Source organism: Prinia subflava, chromosome 14 (genome assembly GCF_021018805.1).
Source record: "Prinia subflava isolate CZ2003 ecotype Zambia chromosome 14, Cam_Psub_1.2, whole genome shotgun sequence".
Classification (NCBI taxonomy): domain Eukaryota; kingdom Metazoa; phylum Chordata; class Aves; order Passeriformes; family Cisticolidae; genus Prinia; species Prinia subflava.
The window spans coordinates 11,053,987-11,074,006 of NC_086260.1; the positions used below are offsets into that span (position 1 = coordinate 11,053,987).

Consider the following 20,020-nt stretch of genomic DNA (forward strand, 5'->3'; position numbering starts at 1 on the left):
CTAAACAAGCTTTCTGCGTTCCCAGAAATATAGGGCCAATTGGTGTCAATGTGCTACTTATCTACTCAGCACGCTACTCCTCAGCAATGCATGGGAGCAGTTTTAGCTGTTTAATGCTGCTTATTCCTCACTGCAGCTATTGTAGCAACCAGAGCTTTGCCTCGGAGTGCAACGTGTGCCAGCATTAAGGGAGTATCTGGGACTCTGCACCCCTCAAACCTTTCCTGGATATCCAAGCCTCTCCTAGAGCACACTCCTGGAAGCAGGGAATATTTTTGTTAATTGTGCAGTACCTTGTGTGCTGGAGAGTTGCTCCACTGCTTGAGCTCTCAAGACAAGGGCACTGCATCCTGCACCATAAGCTGTCTCACTCAGAAACACTGCACCCAACCAGGCAAGAGCACAGGGGTGGCTGAAACTCCCTCCCAGAACACACTCACCTGCCTCCTGCTCATTTCTTATCTGGCACCTGCTCACCTCATTTGACACCACCCAATTTTTGTACTGAAAGAGTCTATGAAGAGATATTCCTTATTCACCTCTTCTGTCCTCTATAAACCTGCCTGGTTTTGCAGGCCTGCACCATTGCTCTTCCAGGCTGGTGAGTTCTCAATCATGTAATTACTCTTCCAGAAGTCCTTCCATAACTGATTATTCCTGTCATCCTTCCCTAGGCCTTTTCCAGGTGTACACTCCCAGCCATGTGGCAGACATCACCTGCAAAAATCCAGGAAGGAGAGCAGGCAAAGGCAAACAAAACCCCATCACACCTGTGCCCATGCCTTCCTTCAATTTTTTTTTTTAAATCCCCCAAGTTATTTTTCATCCCCAAATATATCTCATTTGAGAAATACAGCATGACCATTTATGCCAAACTTAATTTGATTTATTTTACAAACAAAAATATACATTTATTCTATATTTTCTCTCCTTTCACCACCCTTCACACATTACACACTTGGCTCAAGAACCACTTTAAAGATGGCCCAAAGCACTATATATATAGAAATACACAACAGGAGGAAGGTTATCCATGACCTAGTGCAGAAGCTCTTCAGCAGCAGAACATGCGACATTCCAGAAATACTGCAGTCCCGCCAGCAAAGGACAGGATGGATGCTTTGACAACCTGCACAGGTCATCCTTCAGCACTGAATTCAGATGATAAAAAAGGCAAATTTTTAACAGGCTCTTCACATCACCACGGAGGGCAGGTAACTCCTTTCAGTCAGGGTGTTGAAAGTAAACAAATACTCCTTGGGATGGAAAAGCAATTGCTCTTTAGTTCTCAACTGCTTTGAAATCTTCACCTCTCTTGACTCTGTCCAAGGCCCAGGGAAGCTCTGCAGGTTCCCCCACCCTTTCTAACCAACAGCAGCTTGGGATCAGTGTTGTAAGCAGCATTAGGAGCAGCAGCACAGCAGCTCAGGCATCATATCATCCATCCTTTTTACGGCAAACAGTCCAGTGTGGCTTGGGCCAACTGACAGCAGTGACAGAGGAGCATGGAACACCTCACTAACATGGCAAGGGCTGACTTGGCCAGCTCCTTGTCCACCCCTTGCAGTCATTGCATGAAATGGAAATGTGAAAGGCTGTGACCTACAAGAAACTACTCAGCTCTAGCACATAGACAGATGGAAGCCATTTCCCCCAAAAGTAAATAAAATCAAAATTAAAAATGGGGGGTGGGGGGTAGGGGCATTGTTTGTTTTCAAGGTGCCAGTGCTACTTAGAAGCCTGCAGGGCAAAGTCCTCAGGCACACAGAGAAGCTGCATTGCTCATTAACAGAAAAAGATAAGCAAAGGCCTGCACAGTTTTGGCAACCAATATGAACTTCATGTTCTTACCCATGTTTTCTTTCCCTGTGGTGGGAATACCTGGTAGCACACACCATTCTCTACTTGCTAATGATCCAAACCAACACCTCCACACTGCATCTTGCTAATTCTTACCTCAGTATTCTCAGAACAGCAGTAAGATGGGGTAAGAGATTCACACAGTCCGCAAACATTGCGAATTCCCTCGTTCTACCATCTCAAGTGGAAAGTTGCTTATAGCAGCTCTCTGCCTACCTGGAGGACTCAGGTGGGAAAGCACCCCCAAATGTAGATGAATACACATCTTCATCCTTGGAAAGCACAGGATATCCCAGAAACCAGACTGATGCAGACTTCATAAGAACAGTCGCTGGATTGGAACAGCATATGTTGAAACTGCACACCAGACAGCTCAGACAACAGTAGTCACTCTTCCCAGCATGGAAGAGGTTAATAAGAAGTTCCAGAATGTCTTTAAAAGGACTTTTTCCCACATACACATAAGTATTTTCAACACATAGAGCCATAAAACTTACTCAGACCAGTAGCAGTCTGGGGATCTGAACTGCAATGTAAAGGAAGGACACAGCCAGATATACACATCCACCTCCCACTCTTCTCCCACTGCAGCACACCAGCCAGCTTGATTCTAGCACACCTAAGGTGTTTTAGTCACTAAACTCTAACAGCTCATCATAGGCTTCTGCTCTGCCTCAAGCACCTGAATGTCTGTGGAGCCTTCATCTGCAGAGTCACCTTCTTACTTCACAGCACTCTCCAAGCCCCTGCCAAAGCCATGAAGCAGGGTATAGCTGGAAAACGCACCTACCTCACAGGTTTCACTCTTGAAACTCAGCCCTGATTCCATGTTGTTACTTAGATTTTCCTGTGAGCTTAAATGCACAACACTACAGCCTCCACAGACTGGTTCACAGCTCTTTCAGCTCAGCTAGACAGCAGAACTATCTGTCCTTCTGTCTCCCTACTGTTCAGTCACTTCATCCATGTTGTGAGCTACCAGCCTTCCCAAATGTTCCCTGAGCACAGAGAACAGTTCATTCCTCTTCATACCTCTTTTTCCCCCATACACTGAGAACACTCCTTTTAACCACTAGCAATTCTAATTCACAATTTTCATCAGTGTTAGCTGAAACCAGGGCTGAGTCCACGTGACCAGCTTCCCTCATCAGACACTATCACCACCTGTGCTATTACATTATGGCAAAATGCAGGCAGCCCAGGAAGACCATCCTTGGCTTCAACCACCAAAATCCTTCTATATATGTACACAATATATCAGTCAAATCAGCACCCTCATCCCTAAACACCATTCTTCTAAGTGGAAGACAAGTGCTTTCAGTCACTGAAAAGGAAGAGGTGCCAGCCAGGGGTATCTTCGGGGTCTTATTCACCTCTGGAACGTGGTGGATCAGGAAAGTTCAGTGTTTAAAGGTTTATGAACAGAACTGCTCTACATTGTTCTCAGGTAGAAACAGAAAGTGTTCTCTCCAAAAGGGTTTGGGCTGCCAACTTAGTTCCAGTCCTAAGGACAAGAGGAAAACCATGGCAGGTAGCCAAGCACAGATTTCCAGTGGACATTCTAACAGCTGTAGTATCAGGGAGTTTGAAAAGAATGAGGCATCATGTGATTCAGGTGCCCTGCCTCAGGCGTTGATTGATTTCCAGCGGTCACTGTCAATGCTGTTGATGCTGCCCACGTGGTATGGCATAGAGGCCACGTCATCCAGGTAGGCTGTGGTGTCAATCTGAGTGCTTGAGTAGAACCCAGAATCCATTCCTTCCTTCTTGGCAACAGCATAAGGATGGGGTAGGTGCACATCCACATCCTCAGGTTCATCCACCTGACATTTGTAGGAGAAAAGGATCTTCGGTTCAGACCTGGAGTGATGAAAGATTTAAAATGCATGTTCAACCAATGTGGTATCACAGCCACCTAACCTTAACTGAAGCTCACCAGCATTAAGAAATCGTGCATTCAGACCTTGAATGAGCTCTTTAAAAGAGCTTTTGATCTAGAAATTTGTGGCAGAGTAATTGCCATAAAGTAATACTAAATGAAGCTTTGGATGAAGTCACTTAAGAGAAATACAAATGGCAGAATCCTGACTCCACTGTGGGAAAAGAGTTCTCCTCTTCAGGAGCTTTGAATTACAGAGGGCAACAGCACCCAAACACTACTGAACTCCACAGCAACCTGGCTACTGACACCAAAATGAGTCAGAACAGGAGTACACTTCAAGTTCTACCTGTATACATCAAGAAACACTTGTGGATCAGCAGTTTTCATTTTTAACTCTAGAGCAGAGGTAAATTTTTCTATTTTAAAAGCACTTTATCTTCTTAGCTATTTTAAAGCCTGTTGTTTCTTGCTAATGACCAACAAATACTAAAGCCTACACTAAACCACTCGTTTCCCCACCAAGGTGCATTTCCTGTAAGTGGCCACAGGGCGGCGACCCCGGCCTGAGAATCGACCTTCCCAGGGCTTCTCACTGGTCATTTTTGGGCCCATGGTAGAATCCTCGGCCAAAGAGTTACTAAACCCCCACATCCTTTCCACAAATTTACCCAAAACCCACCCACAAGACCGTTTAAGAAATTAAGACACTAGAACTGCTGTTCTAGTTGCTGTCTTTATTGTACAGATTGAGAGAATCTGAGTGCAAAACACCTAAATGACAATATATACCCGTCTAAACTCCTGTTCCTGGCTACTCACCCAAAGAAACCTTTCAGGAATGCCACATAGATGAGAGGTGCAAAGAAGCTGAAGTAAAGGAACGTGGTAGCATCAACACAGCTGTCAACAGCAAAAGGGAACATGAAAGGATTTAGCACTCAAGCACAATACAGCTGGATAACACCACTCACATCCTCCCAAATGATCTAATTTCTCTCTTAAAGTCTCCAGAGATAAAGAAAAATCATGCTAAACAAATTTAAACTGATGCAAAGTAACAGTAATTGCCATCAACATGTGCCACTACTTCTAGACATCGGGGGGAACCATGCCAAAACCCAAGGTCTGACCAAGAGCAGAGTCTCAGTGCTCCCAATTTTGACTCACAGATGTGACATATCCCTGCAGAATGAGACTCCAGGTAAAAGGGAATCTCCGTATTTCCAGCAAACAGACTGTTCCCTCTCTTATTATCTAGTAATGGCCAGACATCAGTGGATTCACACTACTGCTCTCACTCACCCCCTCAAGACAACTGCAGCACATGCAGTACCACAACCTCTCCACTGGGGAGCTTCCTGATAATTGAGAGGTCTTTTGGCACTAAACAGAACCAACAGGTTTATTCCTTCTTAGGAACACAGCATAGGTTTGTTTTCTTGGGAGAGGCAGTGTTGAAGGACACTCAAATACAACACAAGATCCAGGACTGCAGACCTCCTCCCTCAGAGTACATACCACAGTCCTTCTATGATATCCACACAGAGAAGGGCACTGCCCAAGCCCTGCACCAGGTTCAGTAGTGCCAGAATGCCAGCATAAATATAAAAACTCTTCCTGGCTGTGGGAAAGACACAGACACATGTGAAGCTCAACCTCAAACACATAGAAATCTGTTTGATGGAAATGCCAAATTCAACAGAGGCTTCTCACTACCTCGTCTCTAAGAACTGCTGAAGAATTAAGACTGCATTTTCCTGTTCCATGCTGGCAGGATTAATGGTGGTGTAATGGACTAAACCATACCCCTCCTACATGTGCATATGCACACACGAGATGGGTTTTGAAAGCAGGGTTACAGTAACACATGCAAAGATTTAATTGGCAAGCATCTGGAATCAGTGTCAGTCACATAACTGAATGCAAGAAAAACAAAGACAACCCAGCTGGACCAGAAGCTGTGCTCTTCCAACAGCACTAATAAAACTGCTCAGGAGACCCCAATAGGAGCAGCAGAGTATGCTGGACACCAGGCAGATCAGGCCCAGGACCTATGCCTGTGACATACATATACCCTCCCTCAGGATACCCACACAGGGATGTCAACACTAGAGAGAGAAGAGCTCAGTACAAACACCTTAATAACAGCTTCCCTCTATTCAAGAGCTTCAGATATTTTTGCAACAACAACCAACAAAAAAAAAAAAAAAAAAAAAAAAGGAAAAACCACAACAAAAACAAAAACCACAACCAAACAAACAGAAGCATCTTGATAAAAGCCCAGATAAAAACTGTCGTGCAGCTCCCACTTAGCCTTCCCTTCCCAGGGGATGACTAGCATGCACACTTCAACATCGTGTGTGCATTTCAAAGGAAACTGTTATTAAGAAGCCATTCCTTAAGGCTCTCAGAAGATTATATATTTACATTACACATGTATCATTAACTGAGCAGTAGGTCTTGTTTTCTTAATGTAATTGTTTAGCTACTAAAGTAGCAGTGCTCTTACTCTGCTCTCCAAAACACAAAACATATTAATTTTTCTAGGGATAAGTTATCAGTCCTTGGCCATGCTAACTAAACTCTGAGACTGAATGCATGTGCAGCACAAACACATACCAATGCTTTATCCTGATGCTGTAACCATCTATACTATATATGGAAAACACTACAGTTACCTACAGGGCAAAGAAATCCGGTCTTTCAGAGGAGTTTTTGGAAGAATCACCACCAAGGAATAGACCTGTTGAGACAAAGAACTAACAGTTCCATGGCTACCTGGCAACTGAACTCAACAATCTTTGCAGGGATGGTGTGAGGTATTATGCACTTCCTACATGTCTCAGGGCAAAGGCACAAACCCTTAACATCAAACACAGTACAGATGTGAAAGCCCCACAGCTCACCTCCATCACCATAAAACAGCTGAGAAACACAGGAGGGAAGAACATCTGAGCTCAGCTGTAATACAGCTGCCCCAGCTTACACCACTCCCACTGCATCTTTATTGCTTCAGCTTCCCCACCACACGAGAAGCATCAATGCTGCACTGTAGGAGGCAGGAGGGGGATTAGGGCATTATTGTACTCAAATCATCCTCCTTGCTCCATTGACAAAATACAAAGAGGCTACCAGAGTGCTTAATACATTCCCAGTACTTACCAGGAAGAAGAAACAGGAGCTGGCAAGCCAAAAGTGTCTCCCTCCATGGCCATAGATATTGAAGTCTTCTGCTGAGAGGTGGGCATCAGGGTACAGGATTTCCAGGGTGCCCTAGAAGAGAAGCGGCACCAGCTTGATTCTGTTACAAGCAGTATCCTCACTAAAATGCATATTTGGACAAGGGACACTATGCTTAAAGAAGTTCAGAAAGCAGCTGGCCTGCGCCCCCTGTCCTGCTTAGAACAAGTTACACTCCCACAGAAGAGGAAGAAACTGAAGACAAAAAGTGAGGAGAAAAAAGAGTGGTAGGAATCTGCAAATAAAGGAAACTGGCATCAGTGGCATTACAGAAGAGAGACTGAGGTGGACACAGGATGCAAGCACTTATCTGTCTAAAATAGACCAAGAGCTTCTTTTCCATCTTTACAGTAGACATTTCTGCTGAAACATCCAGAATATAGTCAGTTTGGGAAAGGACACTGTCTTGTTTAGGAGCTACCCCTACAGACAGTGGAGAGAAAAGTGCTTGTAAGCACTACTGAACCCAAATATAGCTCCAACACTTGATATTTTATGAGGCTCCTCCAGCTTTATCATGGGGCAATTATCAGCTTACTGCCTCTGTAGCCAAGAGCCTGGTCCAAGAACAAAGCTCTATGTGTTATTCTGGCACTGCCCTGAGTATAGAGACATGGGCTGACCACTGACATGCTGAGGAGGAGAATAAACCCAGACATAGATTGCATTGTGCAGAGACATGAAGACATGCCTAATAAACTGAGCCAGCAAGCCAGCTGCTAGTCTGAAGAGAAGCAAGAGCTCTCAGCTCTGAAAGACACAGCAGACAAGGGCACTGCAGTGACCTTACTTTGGCAAGCACATGGTTTTCATGGCCCTTGAGGCCAGATCCAGTACTTGTGGCTCAGGTGTGGAAAACCTCACTATTGTTCCAAGATTCACTAGACAAGGCAATCCATCCAAACCTCATCTTATTTCTTCACCTTATCTGAGCTATTTATGCAGTGAAGAAGACAAGTAGATACTATCTGCTTATACACTGCCACAAGCGTTCAGTCATCCTCCAAAACCTCATCCAAAGAGCAAAGCTGCCACTTTCAGATAGGATTGTCACATTTAATTGCTTAACTTCTAGCAAAGTTCCTTCTTTGCAAATTCTGCTTCAATGTACTCACCTGGGTGACAGAATATGCCAGAGACAGCACAGTAGTGATTGCCAGCACACGTTTCACGCTTGACTTGCTCTCCAGGTGACCTGTAATTATGGGATATGGAATGACTCAGGATATAATCCCAGCACTGGCTAAAATCAGTTCTTTTCAGAACTAATAAAGGAAAACACTTGTATTTACAGAGGCCTTCAAGGGAAGGTTAAAGCTCTCTAAACCCCATCTGGAGAGTTGAGTCTTTCACAGGCAAAAACCTTACTTACAAAATAACAGATTTTAACTTGCTTTCCTCCTGTCCACACTAAGGGAAAATAACTAAGTCCTTCTGCTGGGGTTACAGGACAGAAAAAGAAAGGAATGACTCCAGCATCAAGTACACTAAGATGTTATAAAAGCTGCTTCTCAGGGAGAAGAGTTGATGGGAGGCTGAGGTAGAGAAATCTGTACTGAAATATATTGAAGTAGGCAATTTTCAGAAGCTCCTTGCAATCTAAGTTATTCTGTGAGACCTCAAAAGATGAAAAATATACTGCTCACATGTCGCACTGACACATGCGACAGTGACATCCACCCTCTCCTCTACCTCTGACCCACAGGGAGAGGCATTTTCGCTTGTATAACTGATAAAAGTAGAATTACAATTGCAGGTACAGATAAATCATTTGGTGAGCCAGGGTGGATCAAACCAATTAAGGATGGGATTAAGGGGATAGAATGGCCCCAAAAGGGACCATCTTAAATAAAATGGGGTTCAAGCAAAGATCAGATAGTTGATCTTGGCATAAAAATCTTACCTAAACTGTATGCTCTACCCTACAATTGCAGAACAAACCAAGCACAAATAAACCCTCAAATCACACAAACCATGGATCTCTAAGTATAATCAGGCCTTCAGCCACTTCTAACTAAATCTCCATAATTTGTCCTTTGTATTTATTCCATAGCCTCTTCACTTTTTAGAATCAGCATCACTCTAAACTCACAAATGCAACCTCTGTGGAACGAAAGGCAACAGGAAACATTCAAAGCACTCAAAAACCTCCTGACACATACCAAAGGCAAGGCCTAGAATCACCACACTCAGTTCAATCGCCAGAAGGAAAAATCTTGTGATCTCCCACAGGATCTGAGGGATAACAGAGACCAGACAAACATGATTAGAAGGAGCCAGGAACCAGTTTGAAGTTAATAAAGCAAAACTCCAGGAGATGGCAGCCTCTGAATGGCTGGTCACTTCCACAAGCCCTTCTCATGCTTTGTAGAGATACTCATCACATGCTTGTTCCAAGCCCTGTTCGTGCCTGTGGAACAGAACAGTTGTCTGGGAACAAGCAAATAGCAGCTCTACAGAGAGGAAGTGGCCATGGTTTGTCCCAGTTGAGGATCTGTCAGCTGTTTCATCTGTGTTCCTGCTGCTGTGCTCCCAAAACGCACAAGGCCATATCCTCAAAAGTAAAATATTAAACAAGGCCAGTTCTTAAAGCAGTAGATATACCTGAACAAACTCTGTATTCTGCCCTCTTCCAAAGCTACTGGTCCTTAAATCTAAAGCATATTCAAGTAAAAACACCCCCTGTTCCAGCTTGTCACTTGCAATCTCATTTTTTATTTGGTGAAACAATAAAAAGCTGGTGAGGCAATTTTTCAGGGAGTCATGCAATACATCTGTGCCAAACCTAGAACAAGCACCCAGATTCTAGCTTATTAACCCTTTACCTCTGAACACTGAATGGTACTCTCTCTTAAAGATATGTAATATTTTTAAGAGGCATTGGATAAGACACTTCTAATCCCAGCAAATACACTGTGTGTGTGAATATATATATGAGAACACAAAAGAAACATAATAGACAGGATAGGACATGTTTACAGGAAAAAAACTGTCAGAGTATGTGTCTTGCTGCATGATTTCCCAGTTGCTGCACTTAGCAGCAACACAGACCTGAAAAAAACACCTTTCCACCTCTTTTTCATTGTTCAAGTCCTGGACATATATCTGCTGGACAGAGGTGAATGAAAAATGCTACAAACACCCAGCCACTCGCAAAAGCAGCTCATCACAACGCTCTGACAGTAACAACAAAGGGAAAGGCAAGGAAACCACACTGATCAAAAGAATAAAGCCCAAAGACCTGTACTCTGTAGGTGGCTCCTCTTTCTCTAAGAGCTCAAGAACTGCAGAGCTTTTTGTTTTAAGTAATATTTTGCTACAAGTCAAATTACTACAAAGGAACAGCACGTACAAACACATTTCCTGTTTGCTAAAGGTTCACCCTGTGCTCACAGTGGTTGCAAGGACATTCAGGTGTCAGTCTCAAAAGAGAAGCTGGTTTTATTTGCATTCAACACAAAAACTTCAACGTTTTCAAAGAGCCACTGGAATCCTGCAAGAGTAACAAAGGCCACATCCTGCCTATCCACTAAAGGTATCTGAATGTTTACCTCTTGCAGAAAAGAATCATTTCATCCCTGTAACAGGAAACTTTTGCTGTCACTATTTGTGTGTCTATTTCAGGAAATCCATTGTTTTACCATCCTGGATGTTGTGATGATTTAGATCCAGCTATCAAAACAGGATTCTGTAGTAAACATAGCTAAGAGTACTGCAAAAAAAGCACATTCTTCTTGTACACATGTAAGAGGGAAGCCAGAGTAGATTGCTGTGATCAGAAGTACACAAAGCACAGCCTCTACCGTCAGCGCTGCACCTACCTTGTCAGCAACCATGGCAGCATCAGAGGCGCTCACAGTCATGGAGACAACAGCTCGAGCAATGCCAACTAAAGCCACCACAAATACCTGCAAAAAAAGAGCAAAAGTGAGCTCATGTCAAAAGGCACACACGCAGTAGTGATCAGAAACCCTTTTGGAATACCATTTTCAGGTCAGCTTTCAAGCCTGACAATGTGTACTAAGAATTTGCTGTGGGAGACTAGAGTTAATTTCTTGAAAAAGATTCCTCAGACTCGTTAGATGGGAGCAGTGCCTTAGAATTTAGGAAGAAACAATTGCCTCAGCTGTCAGATTAAGCTCTGTAGAGTTCTTCACCAAATCTTTACAACAGTGTCTTTACTGACTTCCTACCCTTCATTCCACTGAGGCAGGGAAGGAGGTAAAGAAGCAGACAGAAAACATATCCCTTTGAATTACAAAACCAAATGGTTGGTATGTTTGACTAAATCAATCTCATCAGATAACAGAAACCACTCAATACCAACTAAAACACTATACCACTGTGACAAAACTAAACCTGCAGTTCTCTCACTCCATACAGCAAATGCTCAGCAATGCAGAGGAAAAGTCACCAGCAGCCACCAGCTTTGAAACATCTTACTCTGCTGCACAGTGCAAAATCCAGATCCCCAGCTCACTTCATATACCATTGAAGCATGACAGCTCACCAATACCCTGTGCTGTCACAGCCATACAATGCAATTAAGAGCTCAGCTGGATGTATCTACACTCCACTGTGCACAGTTACACTCTAAGAAAGTGGATTTTTCCAGATAAAACACTCTAAATGTCAGGTTGATCCTAATGATGAAGATAGAAGACAGCTAAACCTATCAGAGGTCTACCAGGAGTCCAAGCTGATTGTAAGGTGGTTGAAGAATGGAAATGACCAGTAAGTGACCCACAGACAGGTATTTCTTTCGTAGAGAAAGAAGGGACAGCAATGGCATGATAGAAGACTACAACTGGGGTGGAAAACTCCATGACAAAACACTGACAAAAAAGAAGGGTCCCTGAATATATTGGTGTTCTAGAGCTGCAACAACTCACTGGAGAGGAACATACATCTTTTTGCTTCCTCTCTAAGCAGGTAGAGACTCTTCTCTATCTTTTAACTCCACATTAATCACCAACTCCACAGGAAAGCATTCCTTTAGGACATGAAAAACAGCCAATTTAAAGGAAGTCCTCACAGAACACACTCCCATCCTCATTTCCCAATAACATACTCAAGAAATGAGTATGAAACTGAGTTAAACCGTTTCCCTCTGAGACTGTGTGATGGATTTGGCTGGGATAGAGGAAATTTCCTTCACAGTAGCTGGTATGGGACTTTGTTTGGGATTTTTTGTGCTGAAAAGTACTGATAACACAAATGTTTTCATTACAGCTGCACTGCACTTACACAGAATGTAAGGCATCTTTTCCCTTTATGCCTTGGGACAGTTGACCCCAGTTGGCCCAATGAACATCCCACACAGCATCACGCTCAGCACATAAAGCCAGGAAGAAGGAGGAAGGAAAAGACTTTCAGAGTAATGATGTTTGTCTTCTCCAGTAACCATTACATGTTATGGAGCCCTGCTTTCCTGGAAACAGCTGAACACCTGCCTATGGAAAATGGTAAATGAATGCCTTGCTTTGCTTTCTCGTGTGCACAGCTTTTGCTTTGACTTATTAAACTGTCTTTATCTTAACCCACAAGTTTTCTCACTTTATTCTTCTGATTCTCTCCCCTCTTCTAGTGAGGGGGAGTGAGAGAGTAGGTGTGTGGGGCTCAGCTGCCATCCACTGCATAAAGTCAGGTCACTTTCCTCTTTTTGGTTTATCAAGAGTTTTGTTTTTCAAAACCTTTGGCACAAACCTCTACTGACCATGCACATTACTGGAAACACATAGGAAGATTTAAACCCAAAGTCATGGTAATATTTTTAAAAGGTTGAAATACTTGTGTGTATACCTGGTTATCCAATACTGTGCAGAAGCCCAGAACCCCAACTCTTGGCCTGAAAGAGCTAACAAGACTTCCCAACAAAGATTCAAGTGAGGCTACTAGGTCAGATTTGGTTTTGAGCTTCTTGGGTTTTGCCATGCCAGTACCTGTACACAGACCAGAGAAAGAGGCATCCATCCAATCTACTTCAAACACATAATCACTTCCACAACCTGTACTAATCTCACTGAAGAAGAGCAGTGTTATTATGTTACATACTGAGGCAAACCAGGATGCCAAAAAGCTTCTGAATTATATTTTTAAACAAATTCAGGTAGAGAACAGCAAGATCTTAGATGTTTGTGAACTGTAACTGGACTGCATATTCTGTTTCCACCTTAAGAACTATCAAGAACATCATCAAGTCAGGGCCTCTTTGACATGATGTGAAAGAAACTAACAAGGTTGGGTTTCTACATTTCCAGAACCAGAATTCTAACCAGAACCCTGTCACATCACCATTTTCTCCAGCAGATGACCAAGCTCTTCAACAGCTTCACACAAATTATTCTTCTTTCACTACCTCAGTGAAAAGCTGGGTTTGTGCCCCACACTACTCACTGCAAAGAGCAAAGAAAGGATAAGACACTAGATTCCAAGACATCAAAGCAGCAAAAGAAGAAAAAAGGAAAACAAAAAATGAAATCACCACAGGAGAACAAAATCCAGCAGACCTGGCCCCAGAACCTATTAAAACCTGAATTCAAACAGTGAAAAAAAGTCTACTTCTGGCAGTACACCTTCAACGGAACACAAATTTTATCACTGCAAGAGCTGGCCTAAGTTCTCTCCACTAGTTCAGTGGTATTGTTCATAAGTGGTAATAAAAATAACACTCATCAGTTCAAAGGCACAGAGTGGTACTCACTAGTATGTAGAATGTAGTGAAGATCGGGCTGGAAGTGACCCGGATTTTGGCTCTGGCAGAGGGCAGCTTCCAAAGAAGAAACATAAAGAAAAGCACATTGGGAACCAGGAGCAGAAGATCCCAGTAGCGGACTCTGCAGAAAGTAAATACAACAGGTTTTATCCCTGCTCTTGCCTGATCTTCAGCCTTTAGAAGGGAAGACACCAGCCCTGGTTGCTTTTCAATCAAACTGAAAAATACACAAAGCTCTCTCCCTTGGTCCACGGTCAGACTGTGGTCCCATTTCCTCCAACTCACCTGGACTTTCCAATGTCTTCATAGAGCAACAACAGGCACTTGTGCGGCACTGTGATGTTCGTGTCATTGATCACGTGCGTTGTCATCGGGGAGAGAGTTGTCACGTTATCTAGCGCTGTCACCAATGCAGTGGGATGTGTGACATTGTCAGACATGGAGAATGTCATCACAGACATCATGGACTGGAACATCCTGTCTTCCTTCTGGTCCAGGTCAAACAGAGCAAGACAACCACAGCAGAGAAAAAAGCAGTATTAAATCAGTTGTGAGTCACAGCTAAAAAAACACATCCTTGACATTAAGCCCCTGCACAACTGCTTCCTGCTTGGTATAGCAAATTATCATCATGTCAAAGACTGTATTACACAATGAAATGCCACCTGCCCTAAGTCTGGACACAGCCATTAGGGTGGTTAGCACAAAATCACGCTTTTATATCAGAGTAACAAGCACCTTCAAATGGTGCTATTTGGGATTACATTTTGTGATTCTTTGAGCTTTGGTAGGTTCCTAGAAGAAATTAAGACTCAACAGCAATACATGGCATCATCAGATAGAGACAAAAACCCTGCCTTACCAGGACCCTCGTTCTTGGTCCCAAGATCAAGAAATGATAGTCAATAATTTGATTTCAACTACTGCAAAGAAAAGTTGAAGGTCTCTCCCAAAACCCCATTGCTGTTGCCAACTCTGAAGTCTGAGAGCAGGGACAGCCTCACACACACCCACCTAAATGGGCTGTACAGTCTTTACCTGTCAAACCCAACACTGGCAAAAACCAAAATTCAGCATTCTTTTTCTAGCAATCTGCAAGACACGAGAACAATTCTATTTTTAGCAAATCTCTTCCCACCATAAAGTAGAACCCTGACTGTTAAGGTACTTAAGTAGCTACAAGCTGAATACAAACACAGGGTCCAATCACCTCTCCTGACAGTCCCCAAAAGAGAGATCACAGACAACGCACAGATGCAAAAATAATAAATCTCTGTCAGCCAACATCTTAAAGATGCACATTGCCAGGGACAGCACTTGAGCAGTATGTGTGTTATAGCTAATCCAGGATTTATCTCAAAAAAATTCTTCCTGTTTGACTCCAGCCCTGATTTGAGGTGAAAAAGTGTGGTGAAAACTGACAGCCCCCATGACAGGGCTCAGAAGGTATTCTCCCTTCGAGGTTCTGGGTGAGTCACAAGCTGGAAAGCATCAGCACAGCCCGATGTCATCTGCTGAGATTTTAGATTTCAGTAGTACCTTCTTCACAAATTGCTTGAGACTGTCAGTCACAGGCTCTTCTTTCTCTTCAGAGGCTGAGACTCTTCCCAGGTTCTCTAAGGGGCAAGGGAATCATTTCACCCTCAACCAACAAACCCTCCCTTTGATTCATCCTTGCTGACAGATACTCCCTGAGCTGGGATTTCCTTTCGTGACTGCCATATGCTGTGCTGCATGAGAGGCATCACAGTAAATAATCACACAGACTTGGAAGGAGCAGCTTTGAGCCAAGATGGAAAAGCCTGGGCCAAAAAAAATTCTACCTCTAAGCAGAGGTTCCAGCAAACAACCTTCACAGTCCAAATTTCTCTCTGGAAGTGCCTTCTCTTCCCTCCAGCTACTCACTTCTCTGAATTGTTAAGAGAAGGATTTTCTCTTAACAATTTTGCTCCGTTCTCCTCCTCCGTAACATCACTACATCTCAATAGAGGTGAGGCCAAGAACAGTCACATTTGCCAACACAGAAAAATTTCTACATGATTTTTTTAGAAGCTGGGAAAAAGTAGAGAAGAACCTCACAGACCACAGGCAGAATAACATTATCAACTGTGAACCATCACAACTTCCTAGTAGCTCTTCTGGGACAAATAATCCCATCTGCCTGTCAAATTGCAAACAGCTCAAGTATAAAGCTGTGAGAGATTTACAATAGAAAAACAATTTCTCATGAAAAGAGCAAACAGGCTCCATTATTTTTTGCTAGAAGCCACCACTATCACACAACAGCAGTTGCTGATAAGGAGAGGAGCTGGCCACATGTAACAGAACTCCAGTCACAAGGTTTCAAAGGGCAAAGCAGAATCAAGCTCACCTCTCAGCGTGGTTGCTCGCTGGTACTTGTATTCTTCCTCCTCAGATAAAGTGTACACAAAGCAGAGCAATAGAACATCCAACATGATAAGAGAGGGCACCCAAGGCCATCAGACAGACAGCACAACAGTCATTCTATTCTAATAGGTAAGGCCTACATCAAGTATGTGGAGAACTGTCCCACTCCTGTCCAAATCAACAGCAAAAATCCCACAGCAACAGGACCAGGCACTGATGGAAAGGATCCAAATAGGGGTTGTCAGCCCCAGCAACAGTGCTCCTTTCAGTACACTGTCCTTGCCCTGTCTAGTCCTAAATAAGTCCAGTCAGCTGAGCATACCCAAGAGCTCACTCGCCACACCCTGCCTTCATAGGACTACCCACTTCAGCCAGCCCACGGGGGGTAAAATCATCCCAGAGCTGCATGAAAAGAAACCAGTGCTGCTGTCGTGATCTCCCCTTTTCATCCAGCAGGCAGCTGCGTACCCCAGAAAACAACATGTTTTTCTACACTTCAGATGAAGTCAGGCTGACTTGGTCAAGGCCAATTCCTCAGTCCAGGCCATGGACAAGCTGCATGTGGACTAAGAACACAGGCATGACTCCTGGGCTGCAGTGACAGAGCACTGAGAAAAACTCTGCGGCACCTTCAGGGAAATATTATCTCACCAATGCATATTGGTCCTTGAATCATGGCACCATAACACTATCAGAGTTCAGTGAAATTCAGAGCTCACATACTGGCAATTCTCCATTCTTTCAAAGCCCATTTACAAAAAGGTAAATTACATACTGCACAAGTTGTACCTGTAACAAAAAAAAATGAAACTTTTCTGTTCTTCTGCAAATAGCATCAGAATGTCTTTTAAGTACAGATCATGATAGGATTAAGACTGCTTCTTCCAAAACTCTATTTGTGCACTAAAAACTGCACTGACCAGATCCCTGCTCAAATATAACTGTTACTTCAGTAATTCGAATGCTTAAAAATACCCCAGAACACTAAAAGTAGAAAAATCAAACAAATACCCAAAAAAACCCCAAAAAAATCCCATCAAGACCAAAAAAAAAAAAAAGCTTCTTTTTTCTTTTTTGTTCTCTTCCTTTATAAGTATCTTCAACACTCTCTTTTTGTCACAACAGCTGCATTTTTCATTTCACTCCTAGAATTTAAGACAGGGATTTTCCCTCAGTGATTGAGGTACTCCCTTCCAGTTTCATTCTCACATCTCGTTCTGAACTAAGCTTAAAAAGAAAGGGGGCGGGGAATGAAAAACACCGAAAGCAGAAGTATCAACAATAAGCCCAAACCCTCAAAGACAGAGAACCATGGCCCATAGGTGGATTTCAGAAATGCATATCCCGGTTTTTTTCCTGTTCTGGTTTTGATTCCTGTGGAAGGCGGTTGTACAACACGCAAGAAAAGCAGCAGTGCGTGGTCACTTGGTTCTAGGCTGGCGAGGATGTACCGCCTGTTTCACAGACAGCTAAAGCAGCACAGCTGGAGACTCGCTGCAGTTGCACCCCACCCTTCAGCTGCCCAGACGTGCCCCAGAGGCTCTGGCCATGGGGCTCCCGGGCTGCACTAGGAGGCCCCCGGAGGCCCGGGGGCCCCGCGCAGCACGGCCCCGCCGCCCCGTTCCGAGGCGCTGCAGTTTCCCTCCCTCCCCTATTACACCCCTCCCGCCAGCCCCGCTCCGCTCGTAACCCCCGGGCCCCGTTCGTACCCGGCCCCGCTCCCGCCGCCGCCGCTCAGTCCCGGGGCCCCAGCCCCGCCATCCCAGCCCCGGCCCTGCCGCTCCTCTCCAACGGAGAGCGTCGCTGAAGAGAGGCCCGAGCGCAAAGACGCGCAGCCAAGCGGAAACGCAGCCGCCACAGCTGGGGTTTGTCGGCCGACCCCAGGGGCGCTATTGAGAGACGGTCCCCGAGAGTCCGGGGCTGGACCAATCAGAGAGCGGGTCCGGTCAAAGGGCCCCAAAACAAGTAGCGGAGCGAGCCAATAGAAAGGGTCGGAAGGCGGGACTAAAGGGGCGGGTCCGCCGCGCTTTAAAGGCGCCTCGTCTCCCTCCCCTGTGGGTGGTCCGTGCGGCGTGGACGGACAGGGAGGTGACTCCGGAGCTGGGCCGGTCCGACAGTCTCGGATCTGTCCGTGCAGGGCAGATCCGGCCTTTACAGCCCCATGCCAGCCCGCACAGCCGAACTTCCCACCCAACAACCAGCGCTCTGCCATCCTGCACCCACCGTCACACACCTCCGGGGTGGAAAGGGGATACACCTCTGCAGGAATTCTGTACAGCCTGTGGATGCAAGGCAGGGCAGTTAACAATTGAGGGAGATCCGATAATAAGTTCCTGCAGGGGAGAATGATTAACAGCCTGTGACTTTGACTTTCAAGGAGACTTTAAAGCTGACTGAAGAAACGGCGTAGCTTGGACAACAGCTGCTAAAGGGAAACACTTTTAATCAATAATTAGCAGGATTTGGAGGTGCAAATACCAGACAGACAAAAGAGACGCTTAGTATAGTAAACAAGGAAGTAACTGTGACAAATGAGCCAAGATTTATTTAGGAAATTAAAGGAAATAACCAGCTAAGCACCAGCACGTTATTCTCAGCAGTAAGAGCGGACTGACAGGGAAGTTTCAAGGCGAATGTTTGTTATCTGAGTCATTGCAAGGACTGGAGGATACATTCTGGCACGGTTTGCTACCTGTGGTTCACCTGTGGCTGCAGGGTTTGCTTCTGTAGAAATGCAGGGCTTTTGCTAAGCTGAAGTTTGCTGTACTTAGCGTACGCCTCTTTAGAAGATCCCTACATTGGTCAAGTTTACATGCTCTGCTCTAGCAAAGATCATACAGAGAGAGTTCCAGATAGATCCTCACATGTAGACAGATCTTCCTCAGCTTAAATCTGCTTGATCTTCTTCTCAGGTCAAAATTTCCAGCTACACCCCAGCAAGCCTCATGAAGGGGTTGTACCTGGAGACTTGCATGCCTCAGCCCTATTCCTCTGATTTTCCACTGGGTTGAAACAGGTTTCATGCTGGTGTCATGCCTTTGGAATGACATCTGGAGAAGCCAGTCCTTAGCTTGTCTCATTTTACACTGTTGTTCAGGTTAATGATATGTTGCAATACTTCAACACATTCCATTTATGGATCCAAGCTCAAAAGGCTTGGCTGACACCATGATACCTGAGTTACAGAAGGGACACTCCTGTTTAAAGAGAGGTGGAGTGTTTCTGCCTAAAAAGTGCCTTGGTGACAGACAAGTAAAATCCATGTCTTTTCACTTGTAGCCTCAGGCACTAGTAAGTTGAATGTGTTACCTCCCACACAACTGTGTCAGAAGGAGAGATTTTGCTTTCCAATCCGCCTGCTCTTCCCATTTGATTCAGTTTAAGGCTAGAGCCCAGTATTTGGGACACCAGATCCAAAAGCTGTTTCATGGCCAGGAGACTGCTGGGTGCCACTGCAAAGACCGTGACACTTCAGCTCCTGCCTTCCTCACTGCTTGTGTGAAACAGGAGGTGGGGCATCCACACTTAAGGTTCCTTTGAATTAACCAGCCTTGCCTATCAGCCCCTACATGGTGTGCGCAAACATAACTCTCCTCTTCCCACCTCCAAGGACTGCTCCATGCCCTTACCTGCACACATCCACTTCAGCTGAGCACTGCTGCTCTGTGCATCATCTCCTCCAGCCAGTGCTTAAAGATGCCAGACCTCACTCCCTTTGCCCTTGCCGTGTCACTTGGTGTCGCTGGGCTGGTGCAGAACAAGAGGTGATGTTCAGCAGCCTCGATCCAACCTTGAGGGCCCCAAGGAAAGCTGGTACTTGTTGCTGTACCTGCTGCAGCCTGCTGTGCCATGGCAATCTCACCTGCCTTACACGTGTCAGACGTGGAAGATGCAGACATGGTGTCCAGAACAGCATTACACCTTCATATCACAAA

General features: G+C 44.7%; 1 protein-coding gene across 1 annotated transcript; it reads right to left on the reverse strand.

Moving 5' to 3' along the window:
• Positions 1-864: 864 nt before the first annotated feature.
• Positions 865-15,260, reverse strand: TPRA1 (transmembrane protein adipocyte associated 1). The gene is made up of 11 exons (XM_063412066.1): positions 15,237-15,260; positions 13,983-14,185; positions 13,686-13,818; positions 10,804-10,890; positions 9,145-9,217; positions 8,098-8,177; positions 6,905-7,015; positions 6,425-6,485; positions 5,261-5,363; positions 4,562-4,642; positions 865-3,720 (listed from the first exon to the last, which is right to left on the reverse strand). Exons 2-11 carry the CDS (start codon positions 14,171-14,173, stop codon positions 3,486-3,488), a joined length of 1,155 nt encoding a protein of 384 aa, XP_063268136.1. The 5' UTR covers positions 14,174-14,185; positions 15,237-15,260; the 3' UTR covers positions 865-3,485.
• Positions 15,261-20,020: the final 4,760 nt, after the last annotated feature.

Excerpts from the sequence above, each read along its gene's own strand:
- TPRA1 (XM_063412066.1), bottom strand. The coding sequence starts at position 14,173 with ATGTTCCAGTCCATGATGTCTGTGATGACATTCTCCATGTCTGACAAT. Across the intron at positions 13,819-13,982 it reads GAAGACATTGGAAAGTCCAG|AGTCCGCTACTGGGATCTTC; the intron begins GTGAGTTGGAGG and ends TACTTTCTGCAG. Across the intron at positions 5,364-6,424 it reads AGACCGGATTTCTTTGCCCT|CCAGGAAGAGTTTTTATATT; the intron begins GTAGGTAACTGT and ends TCTTTCCCACAG.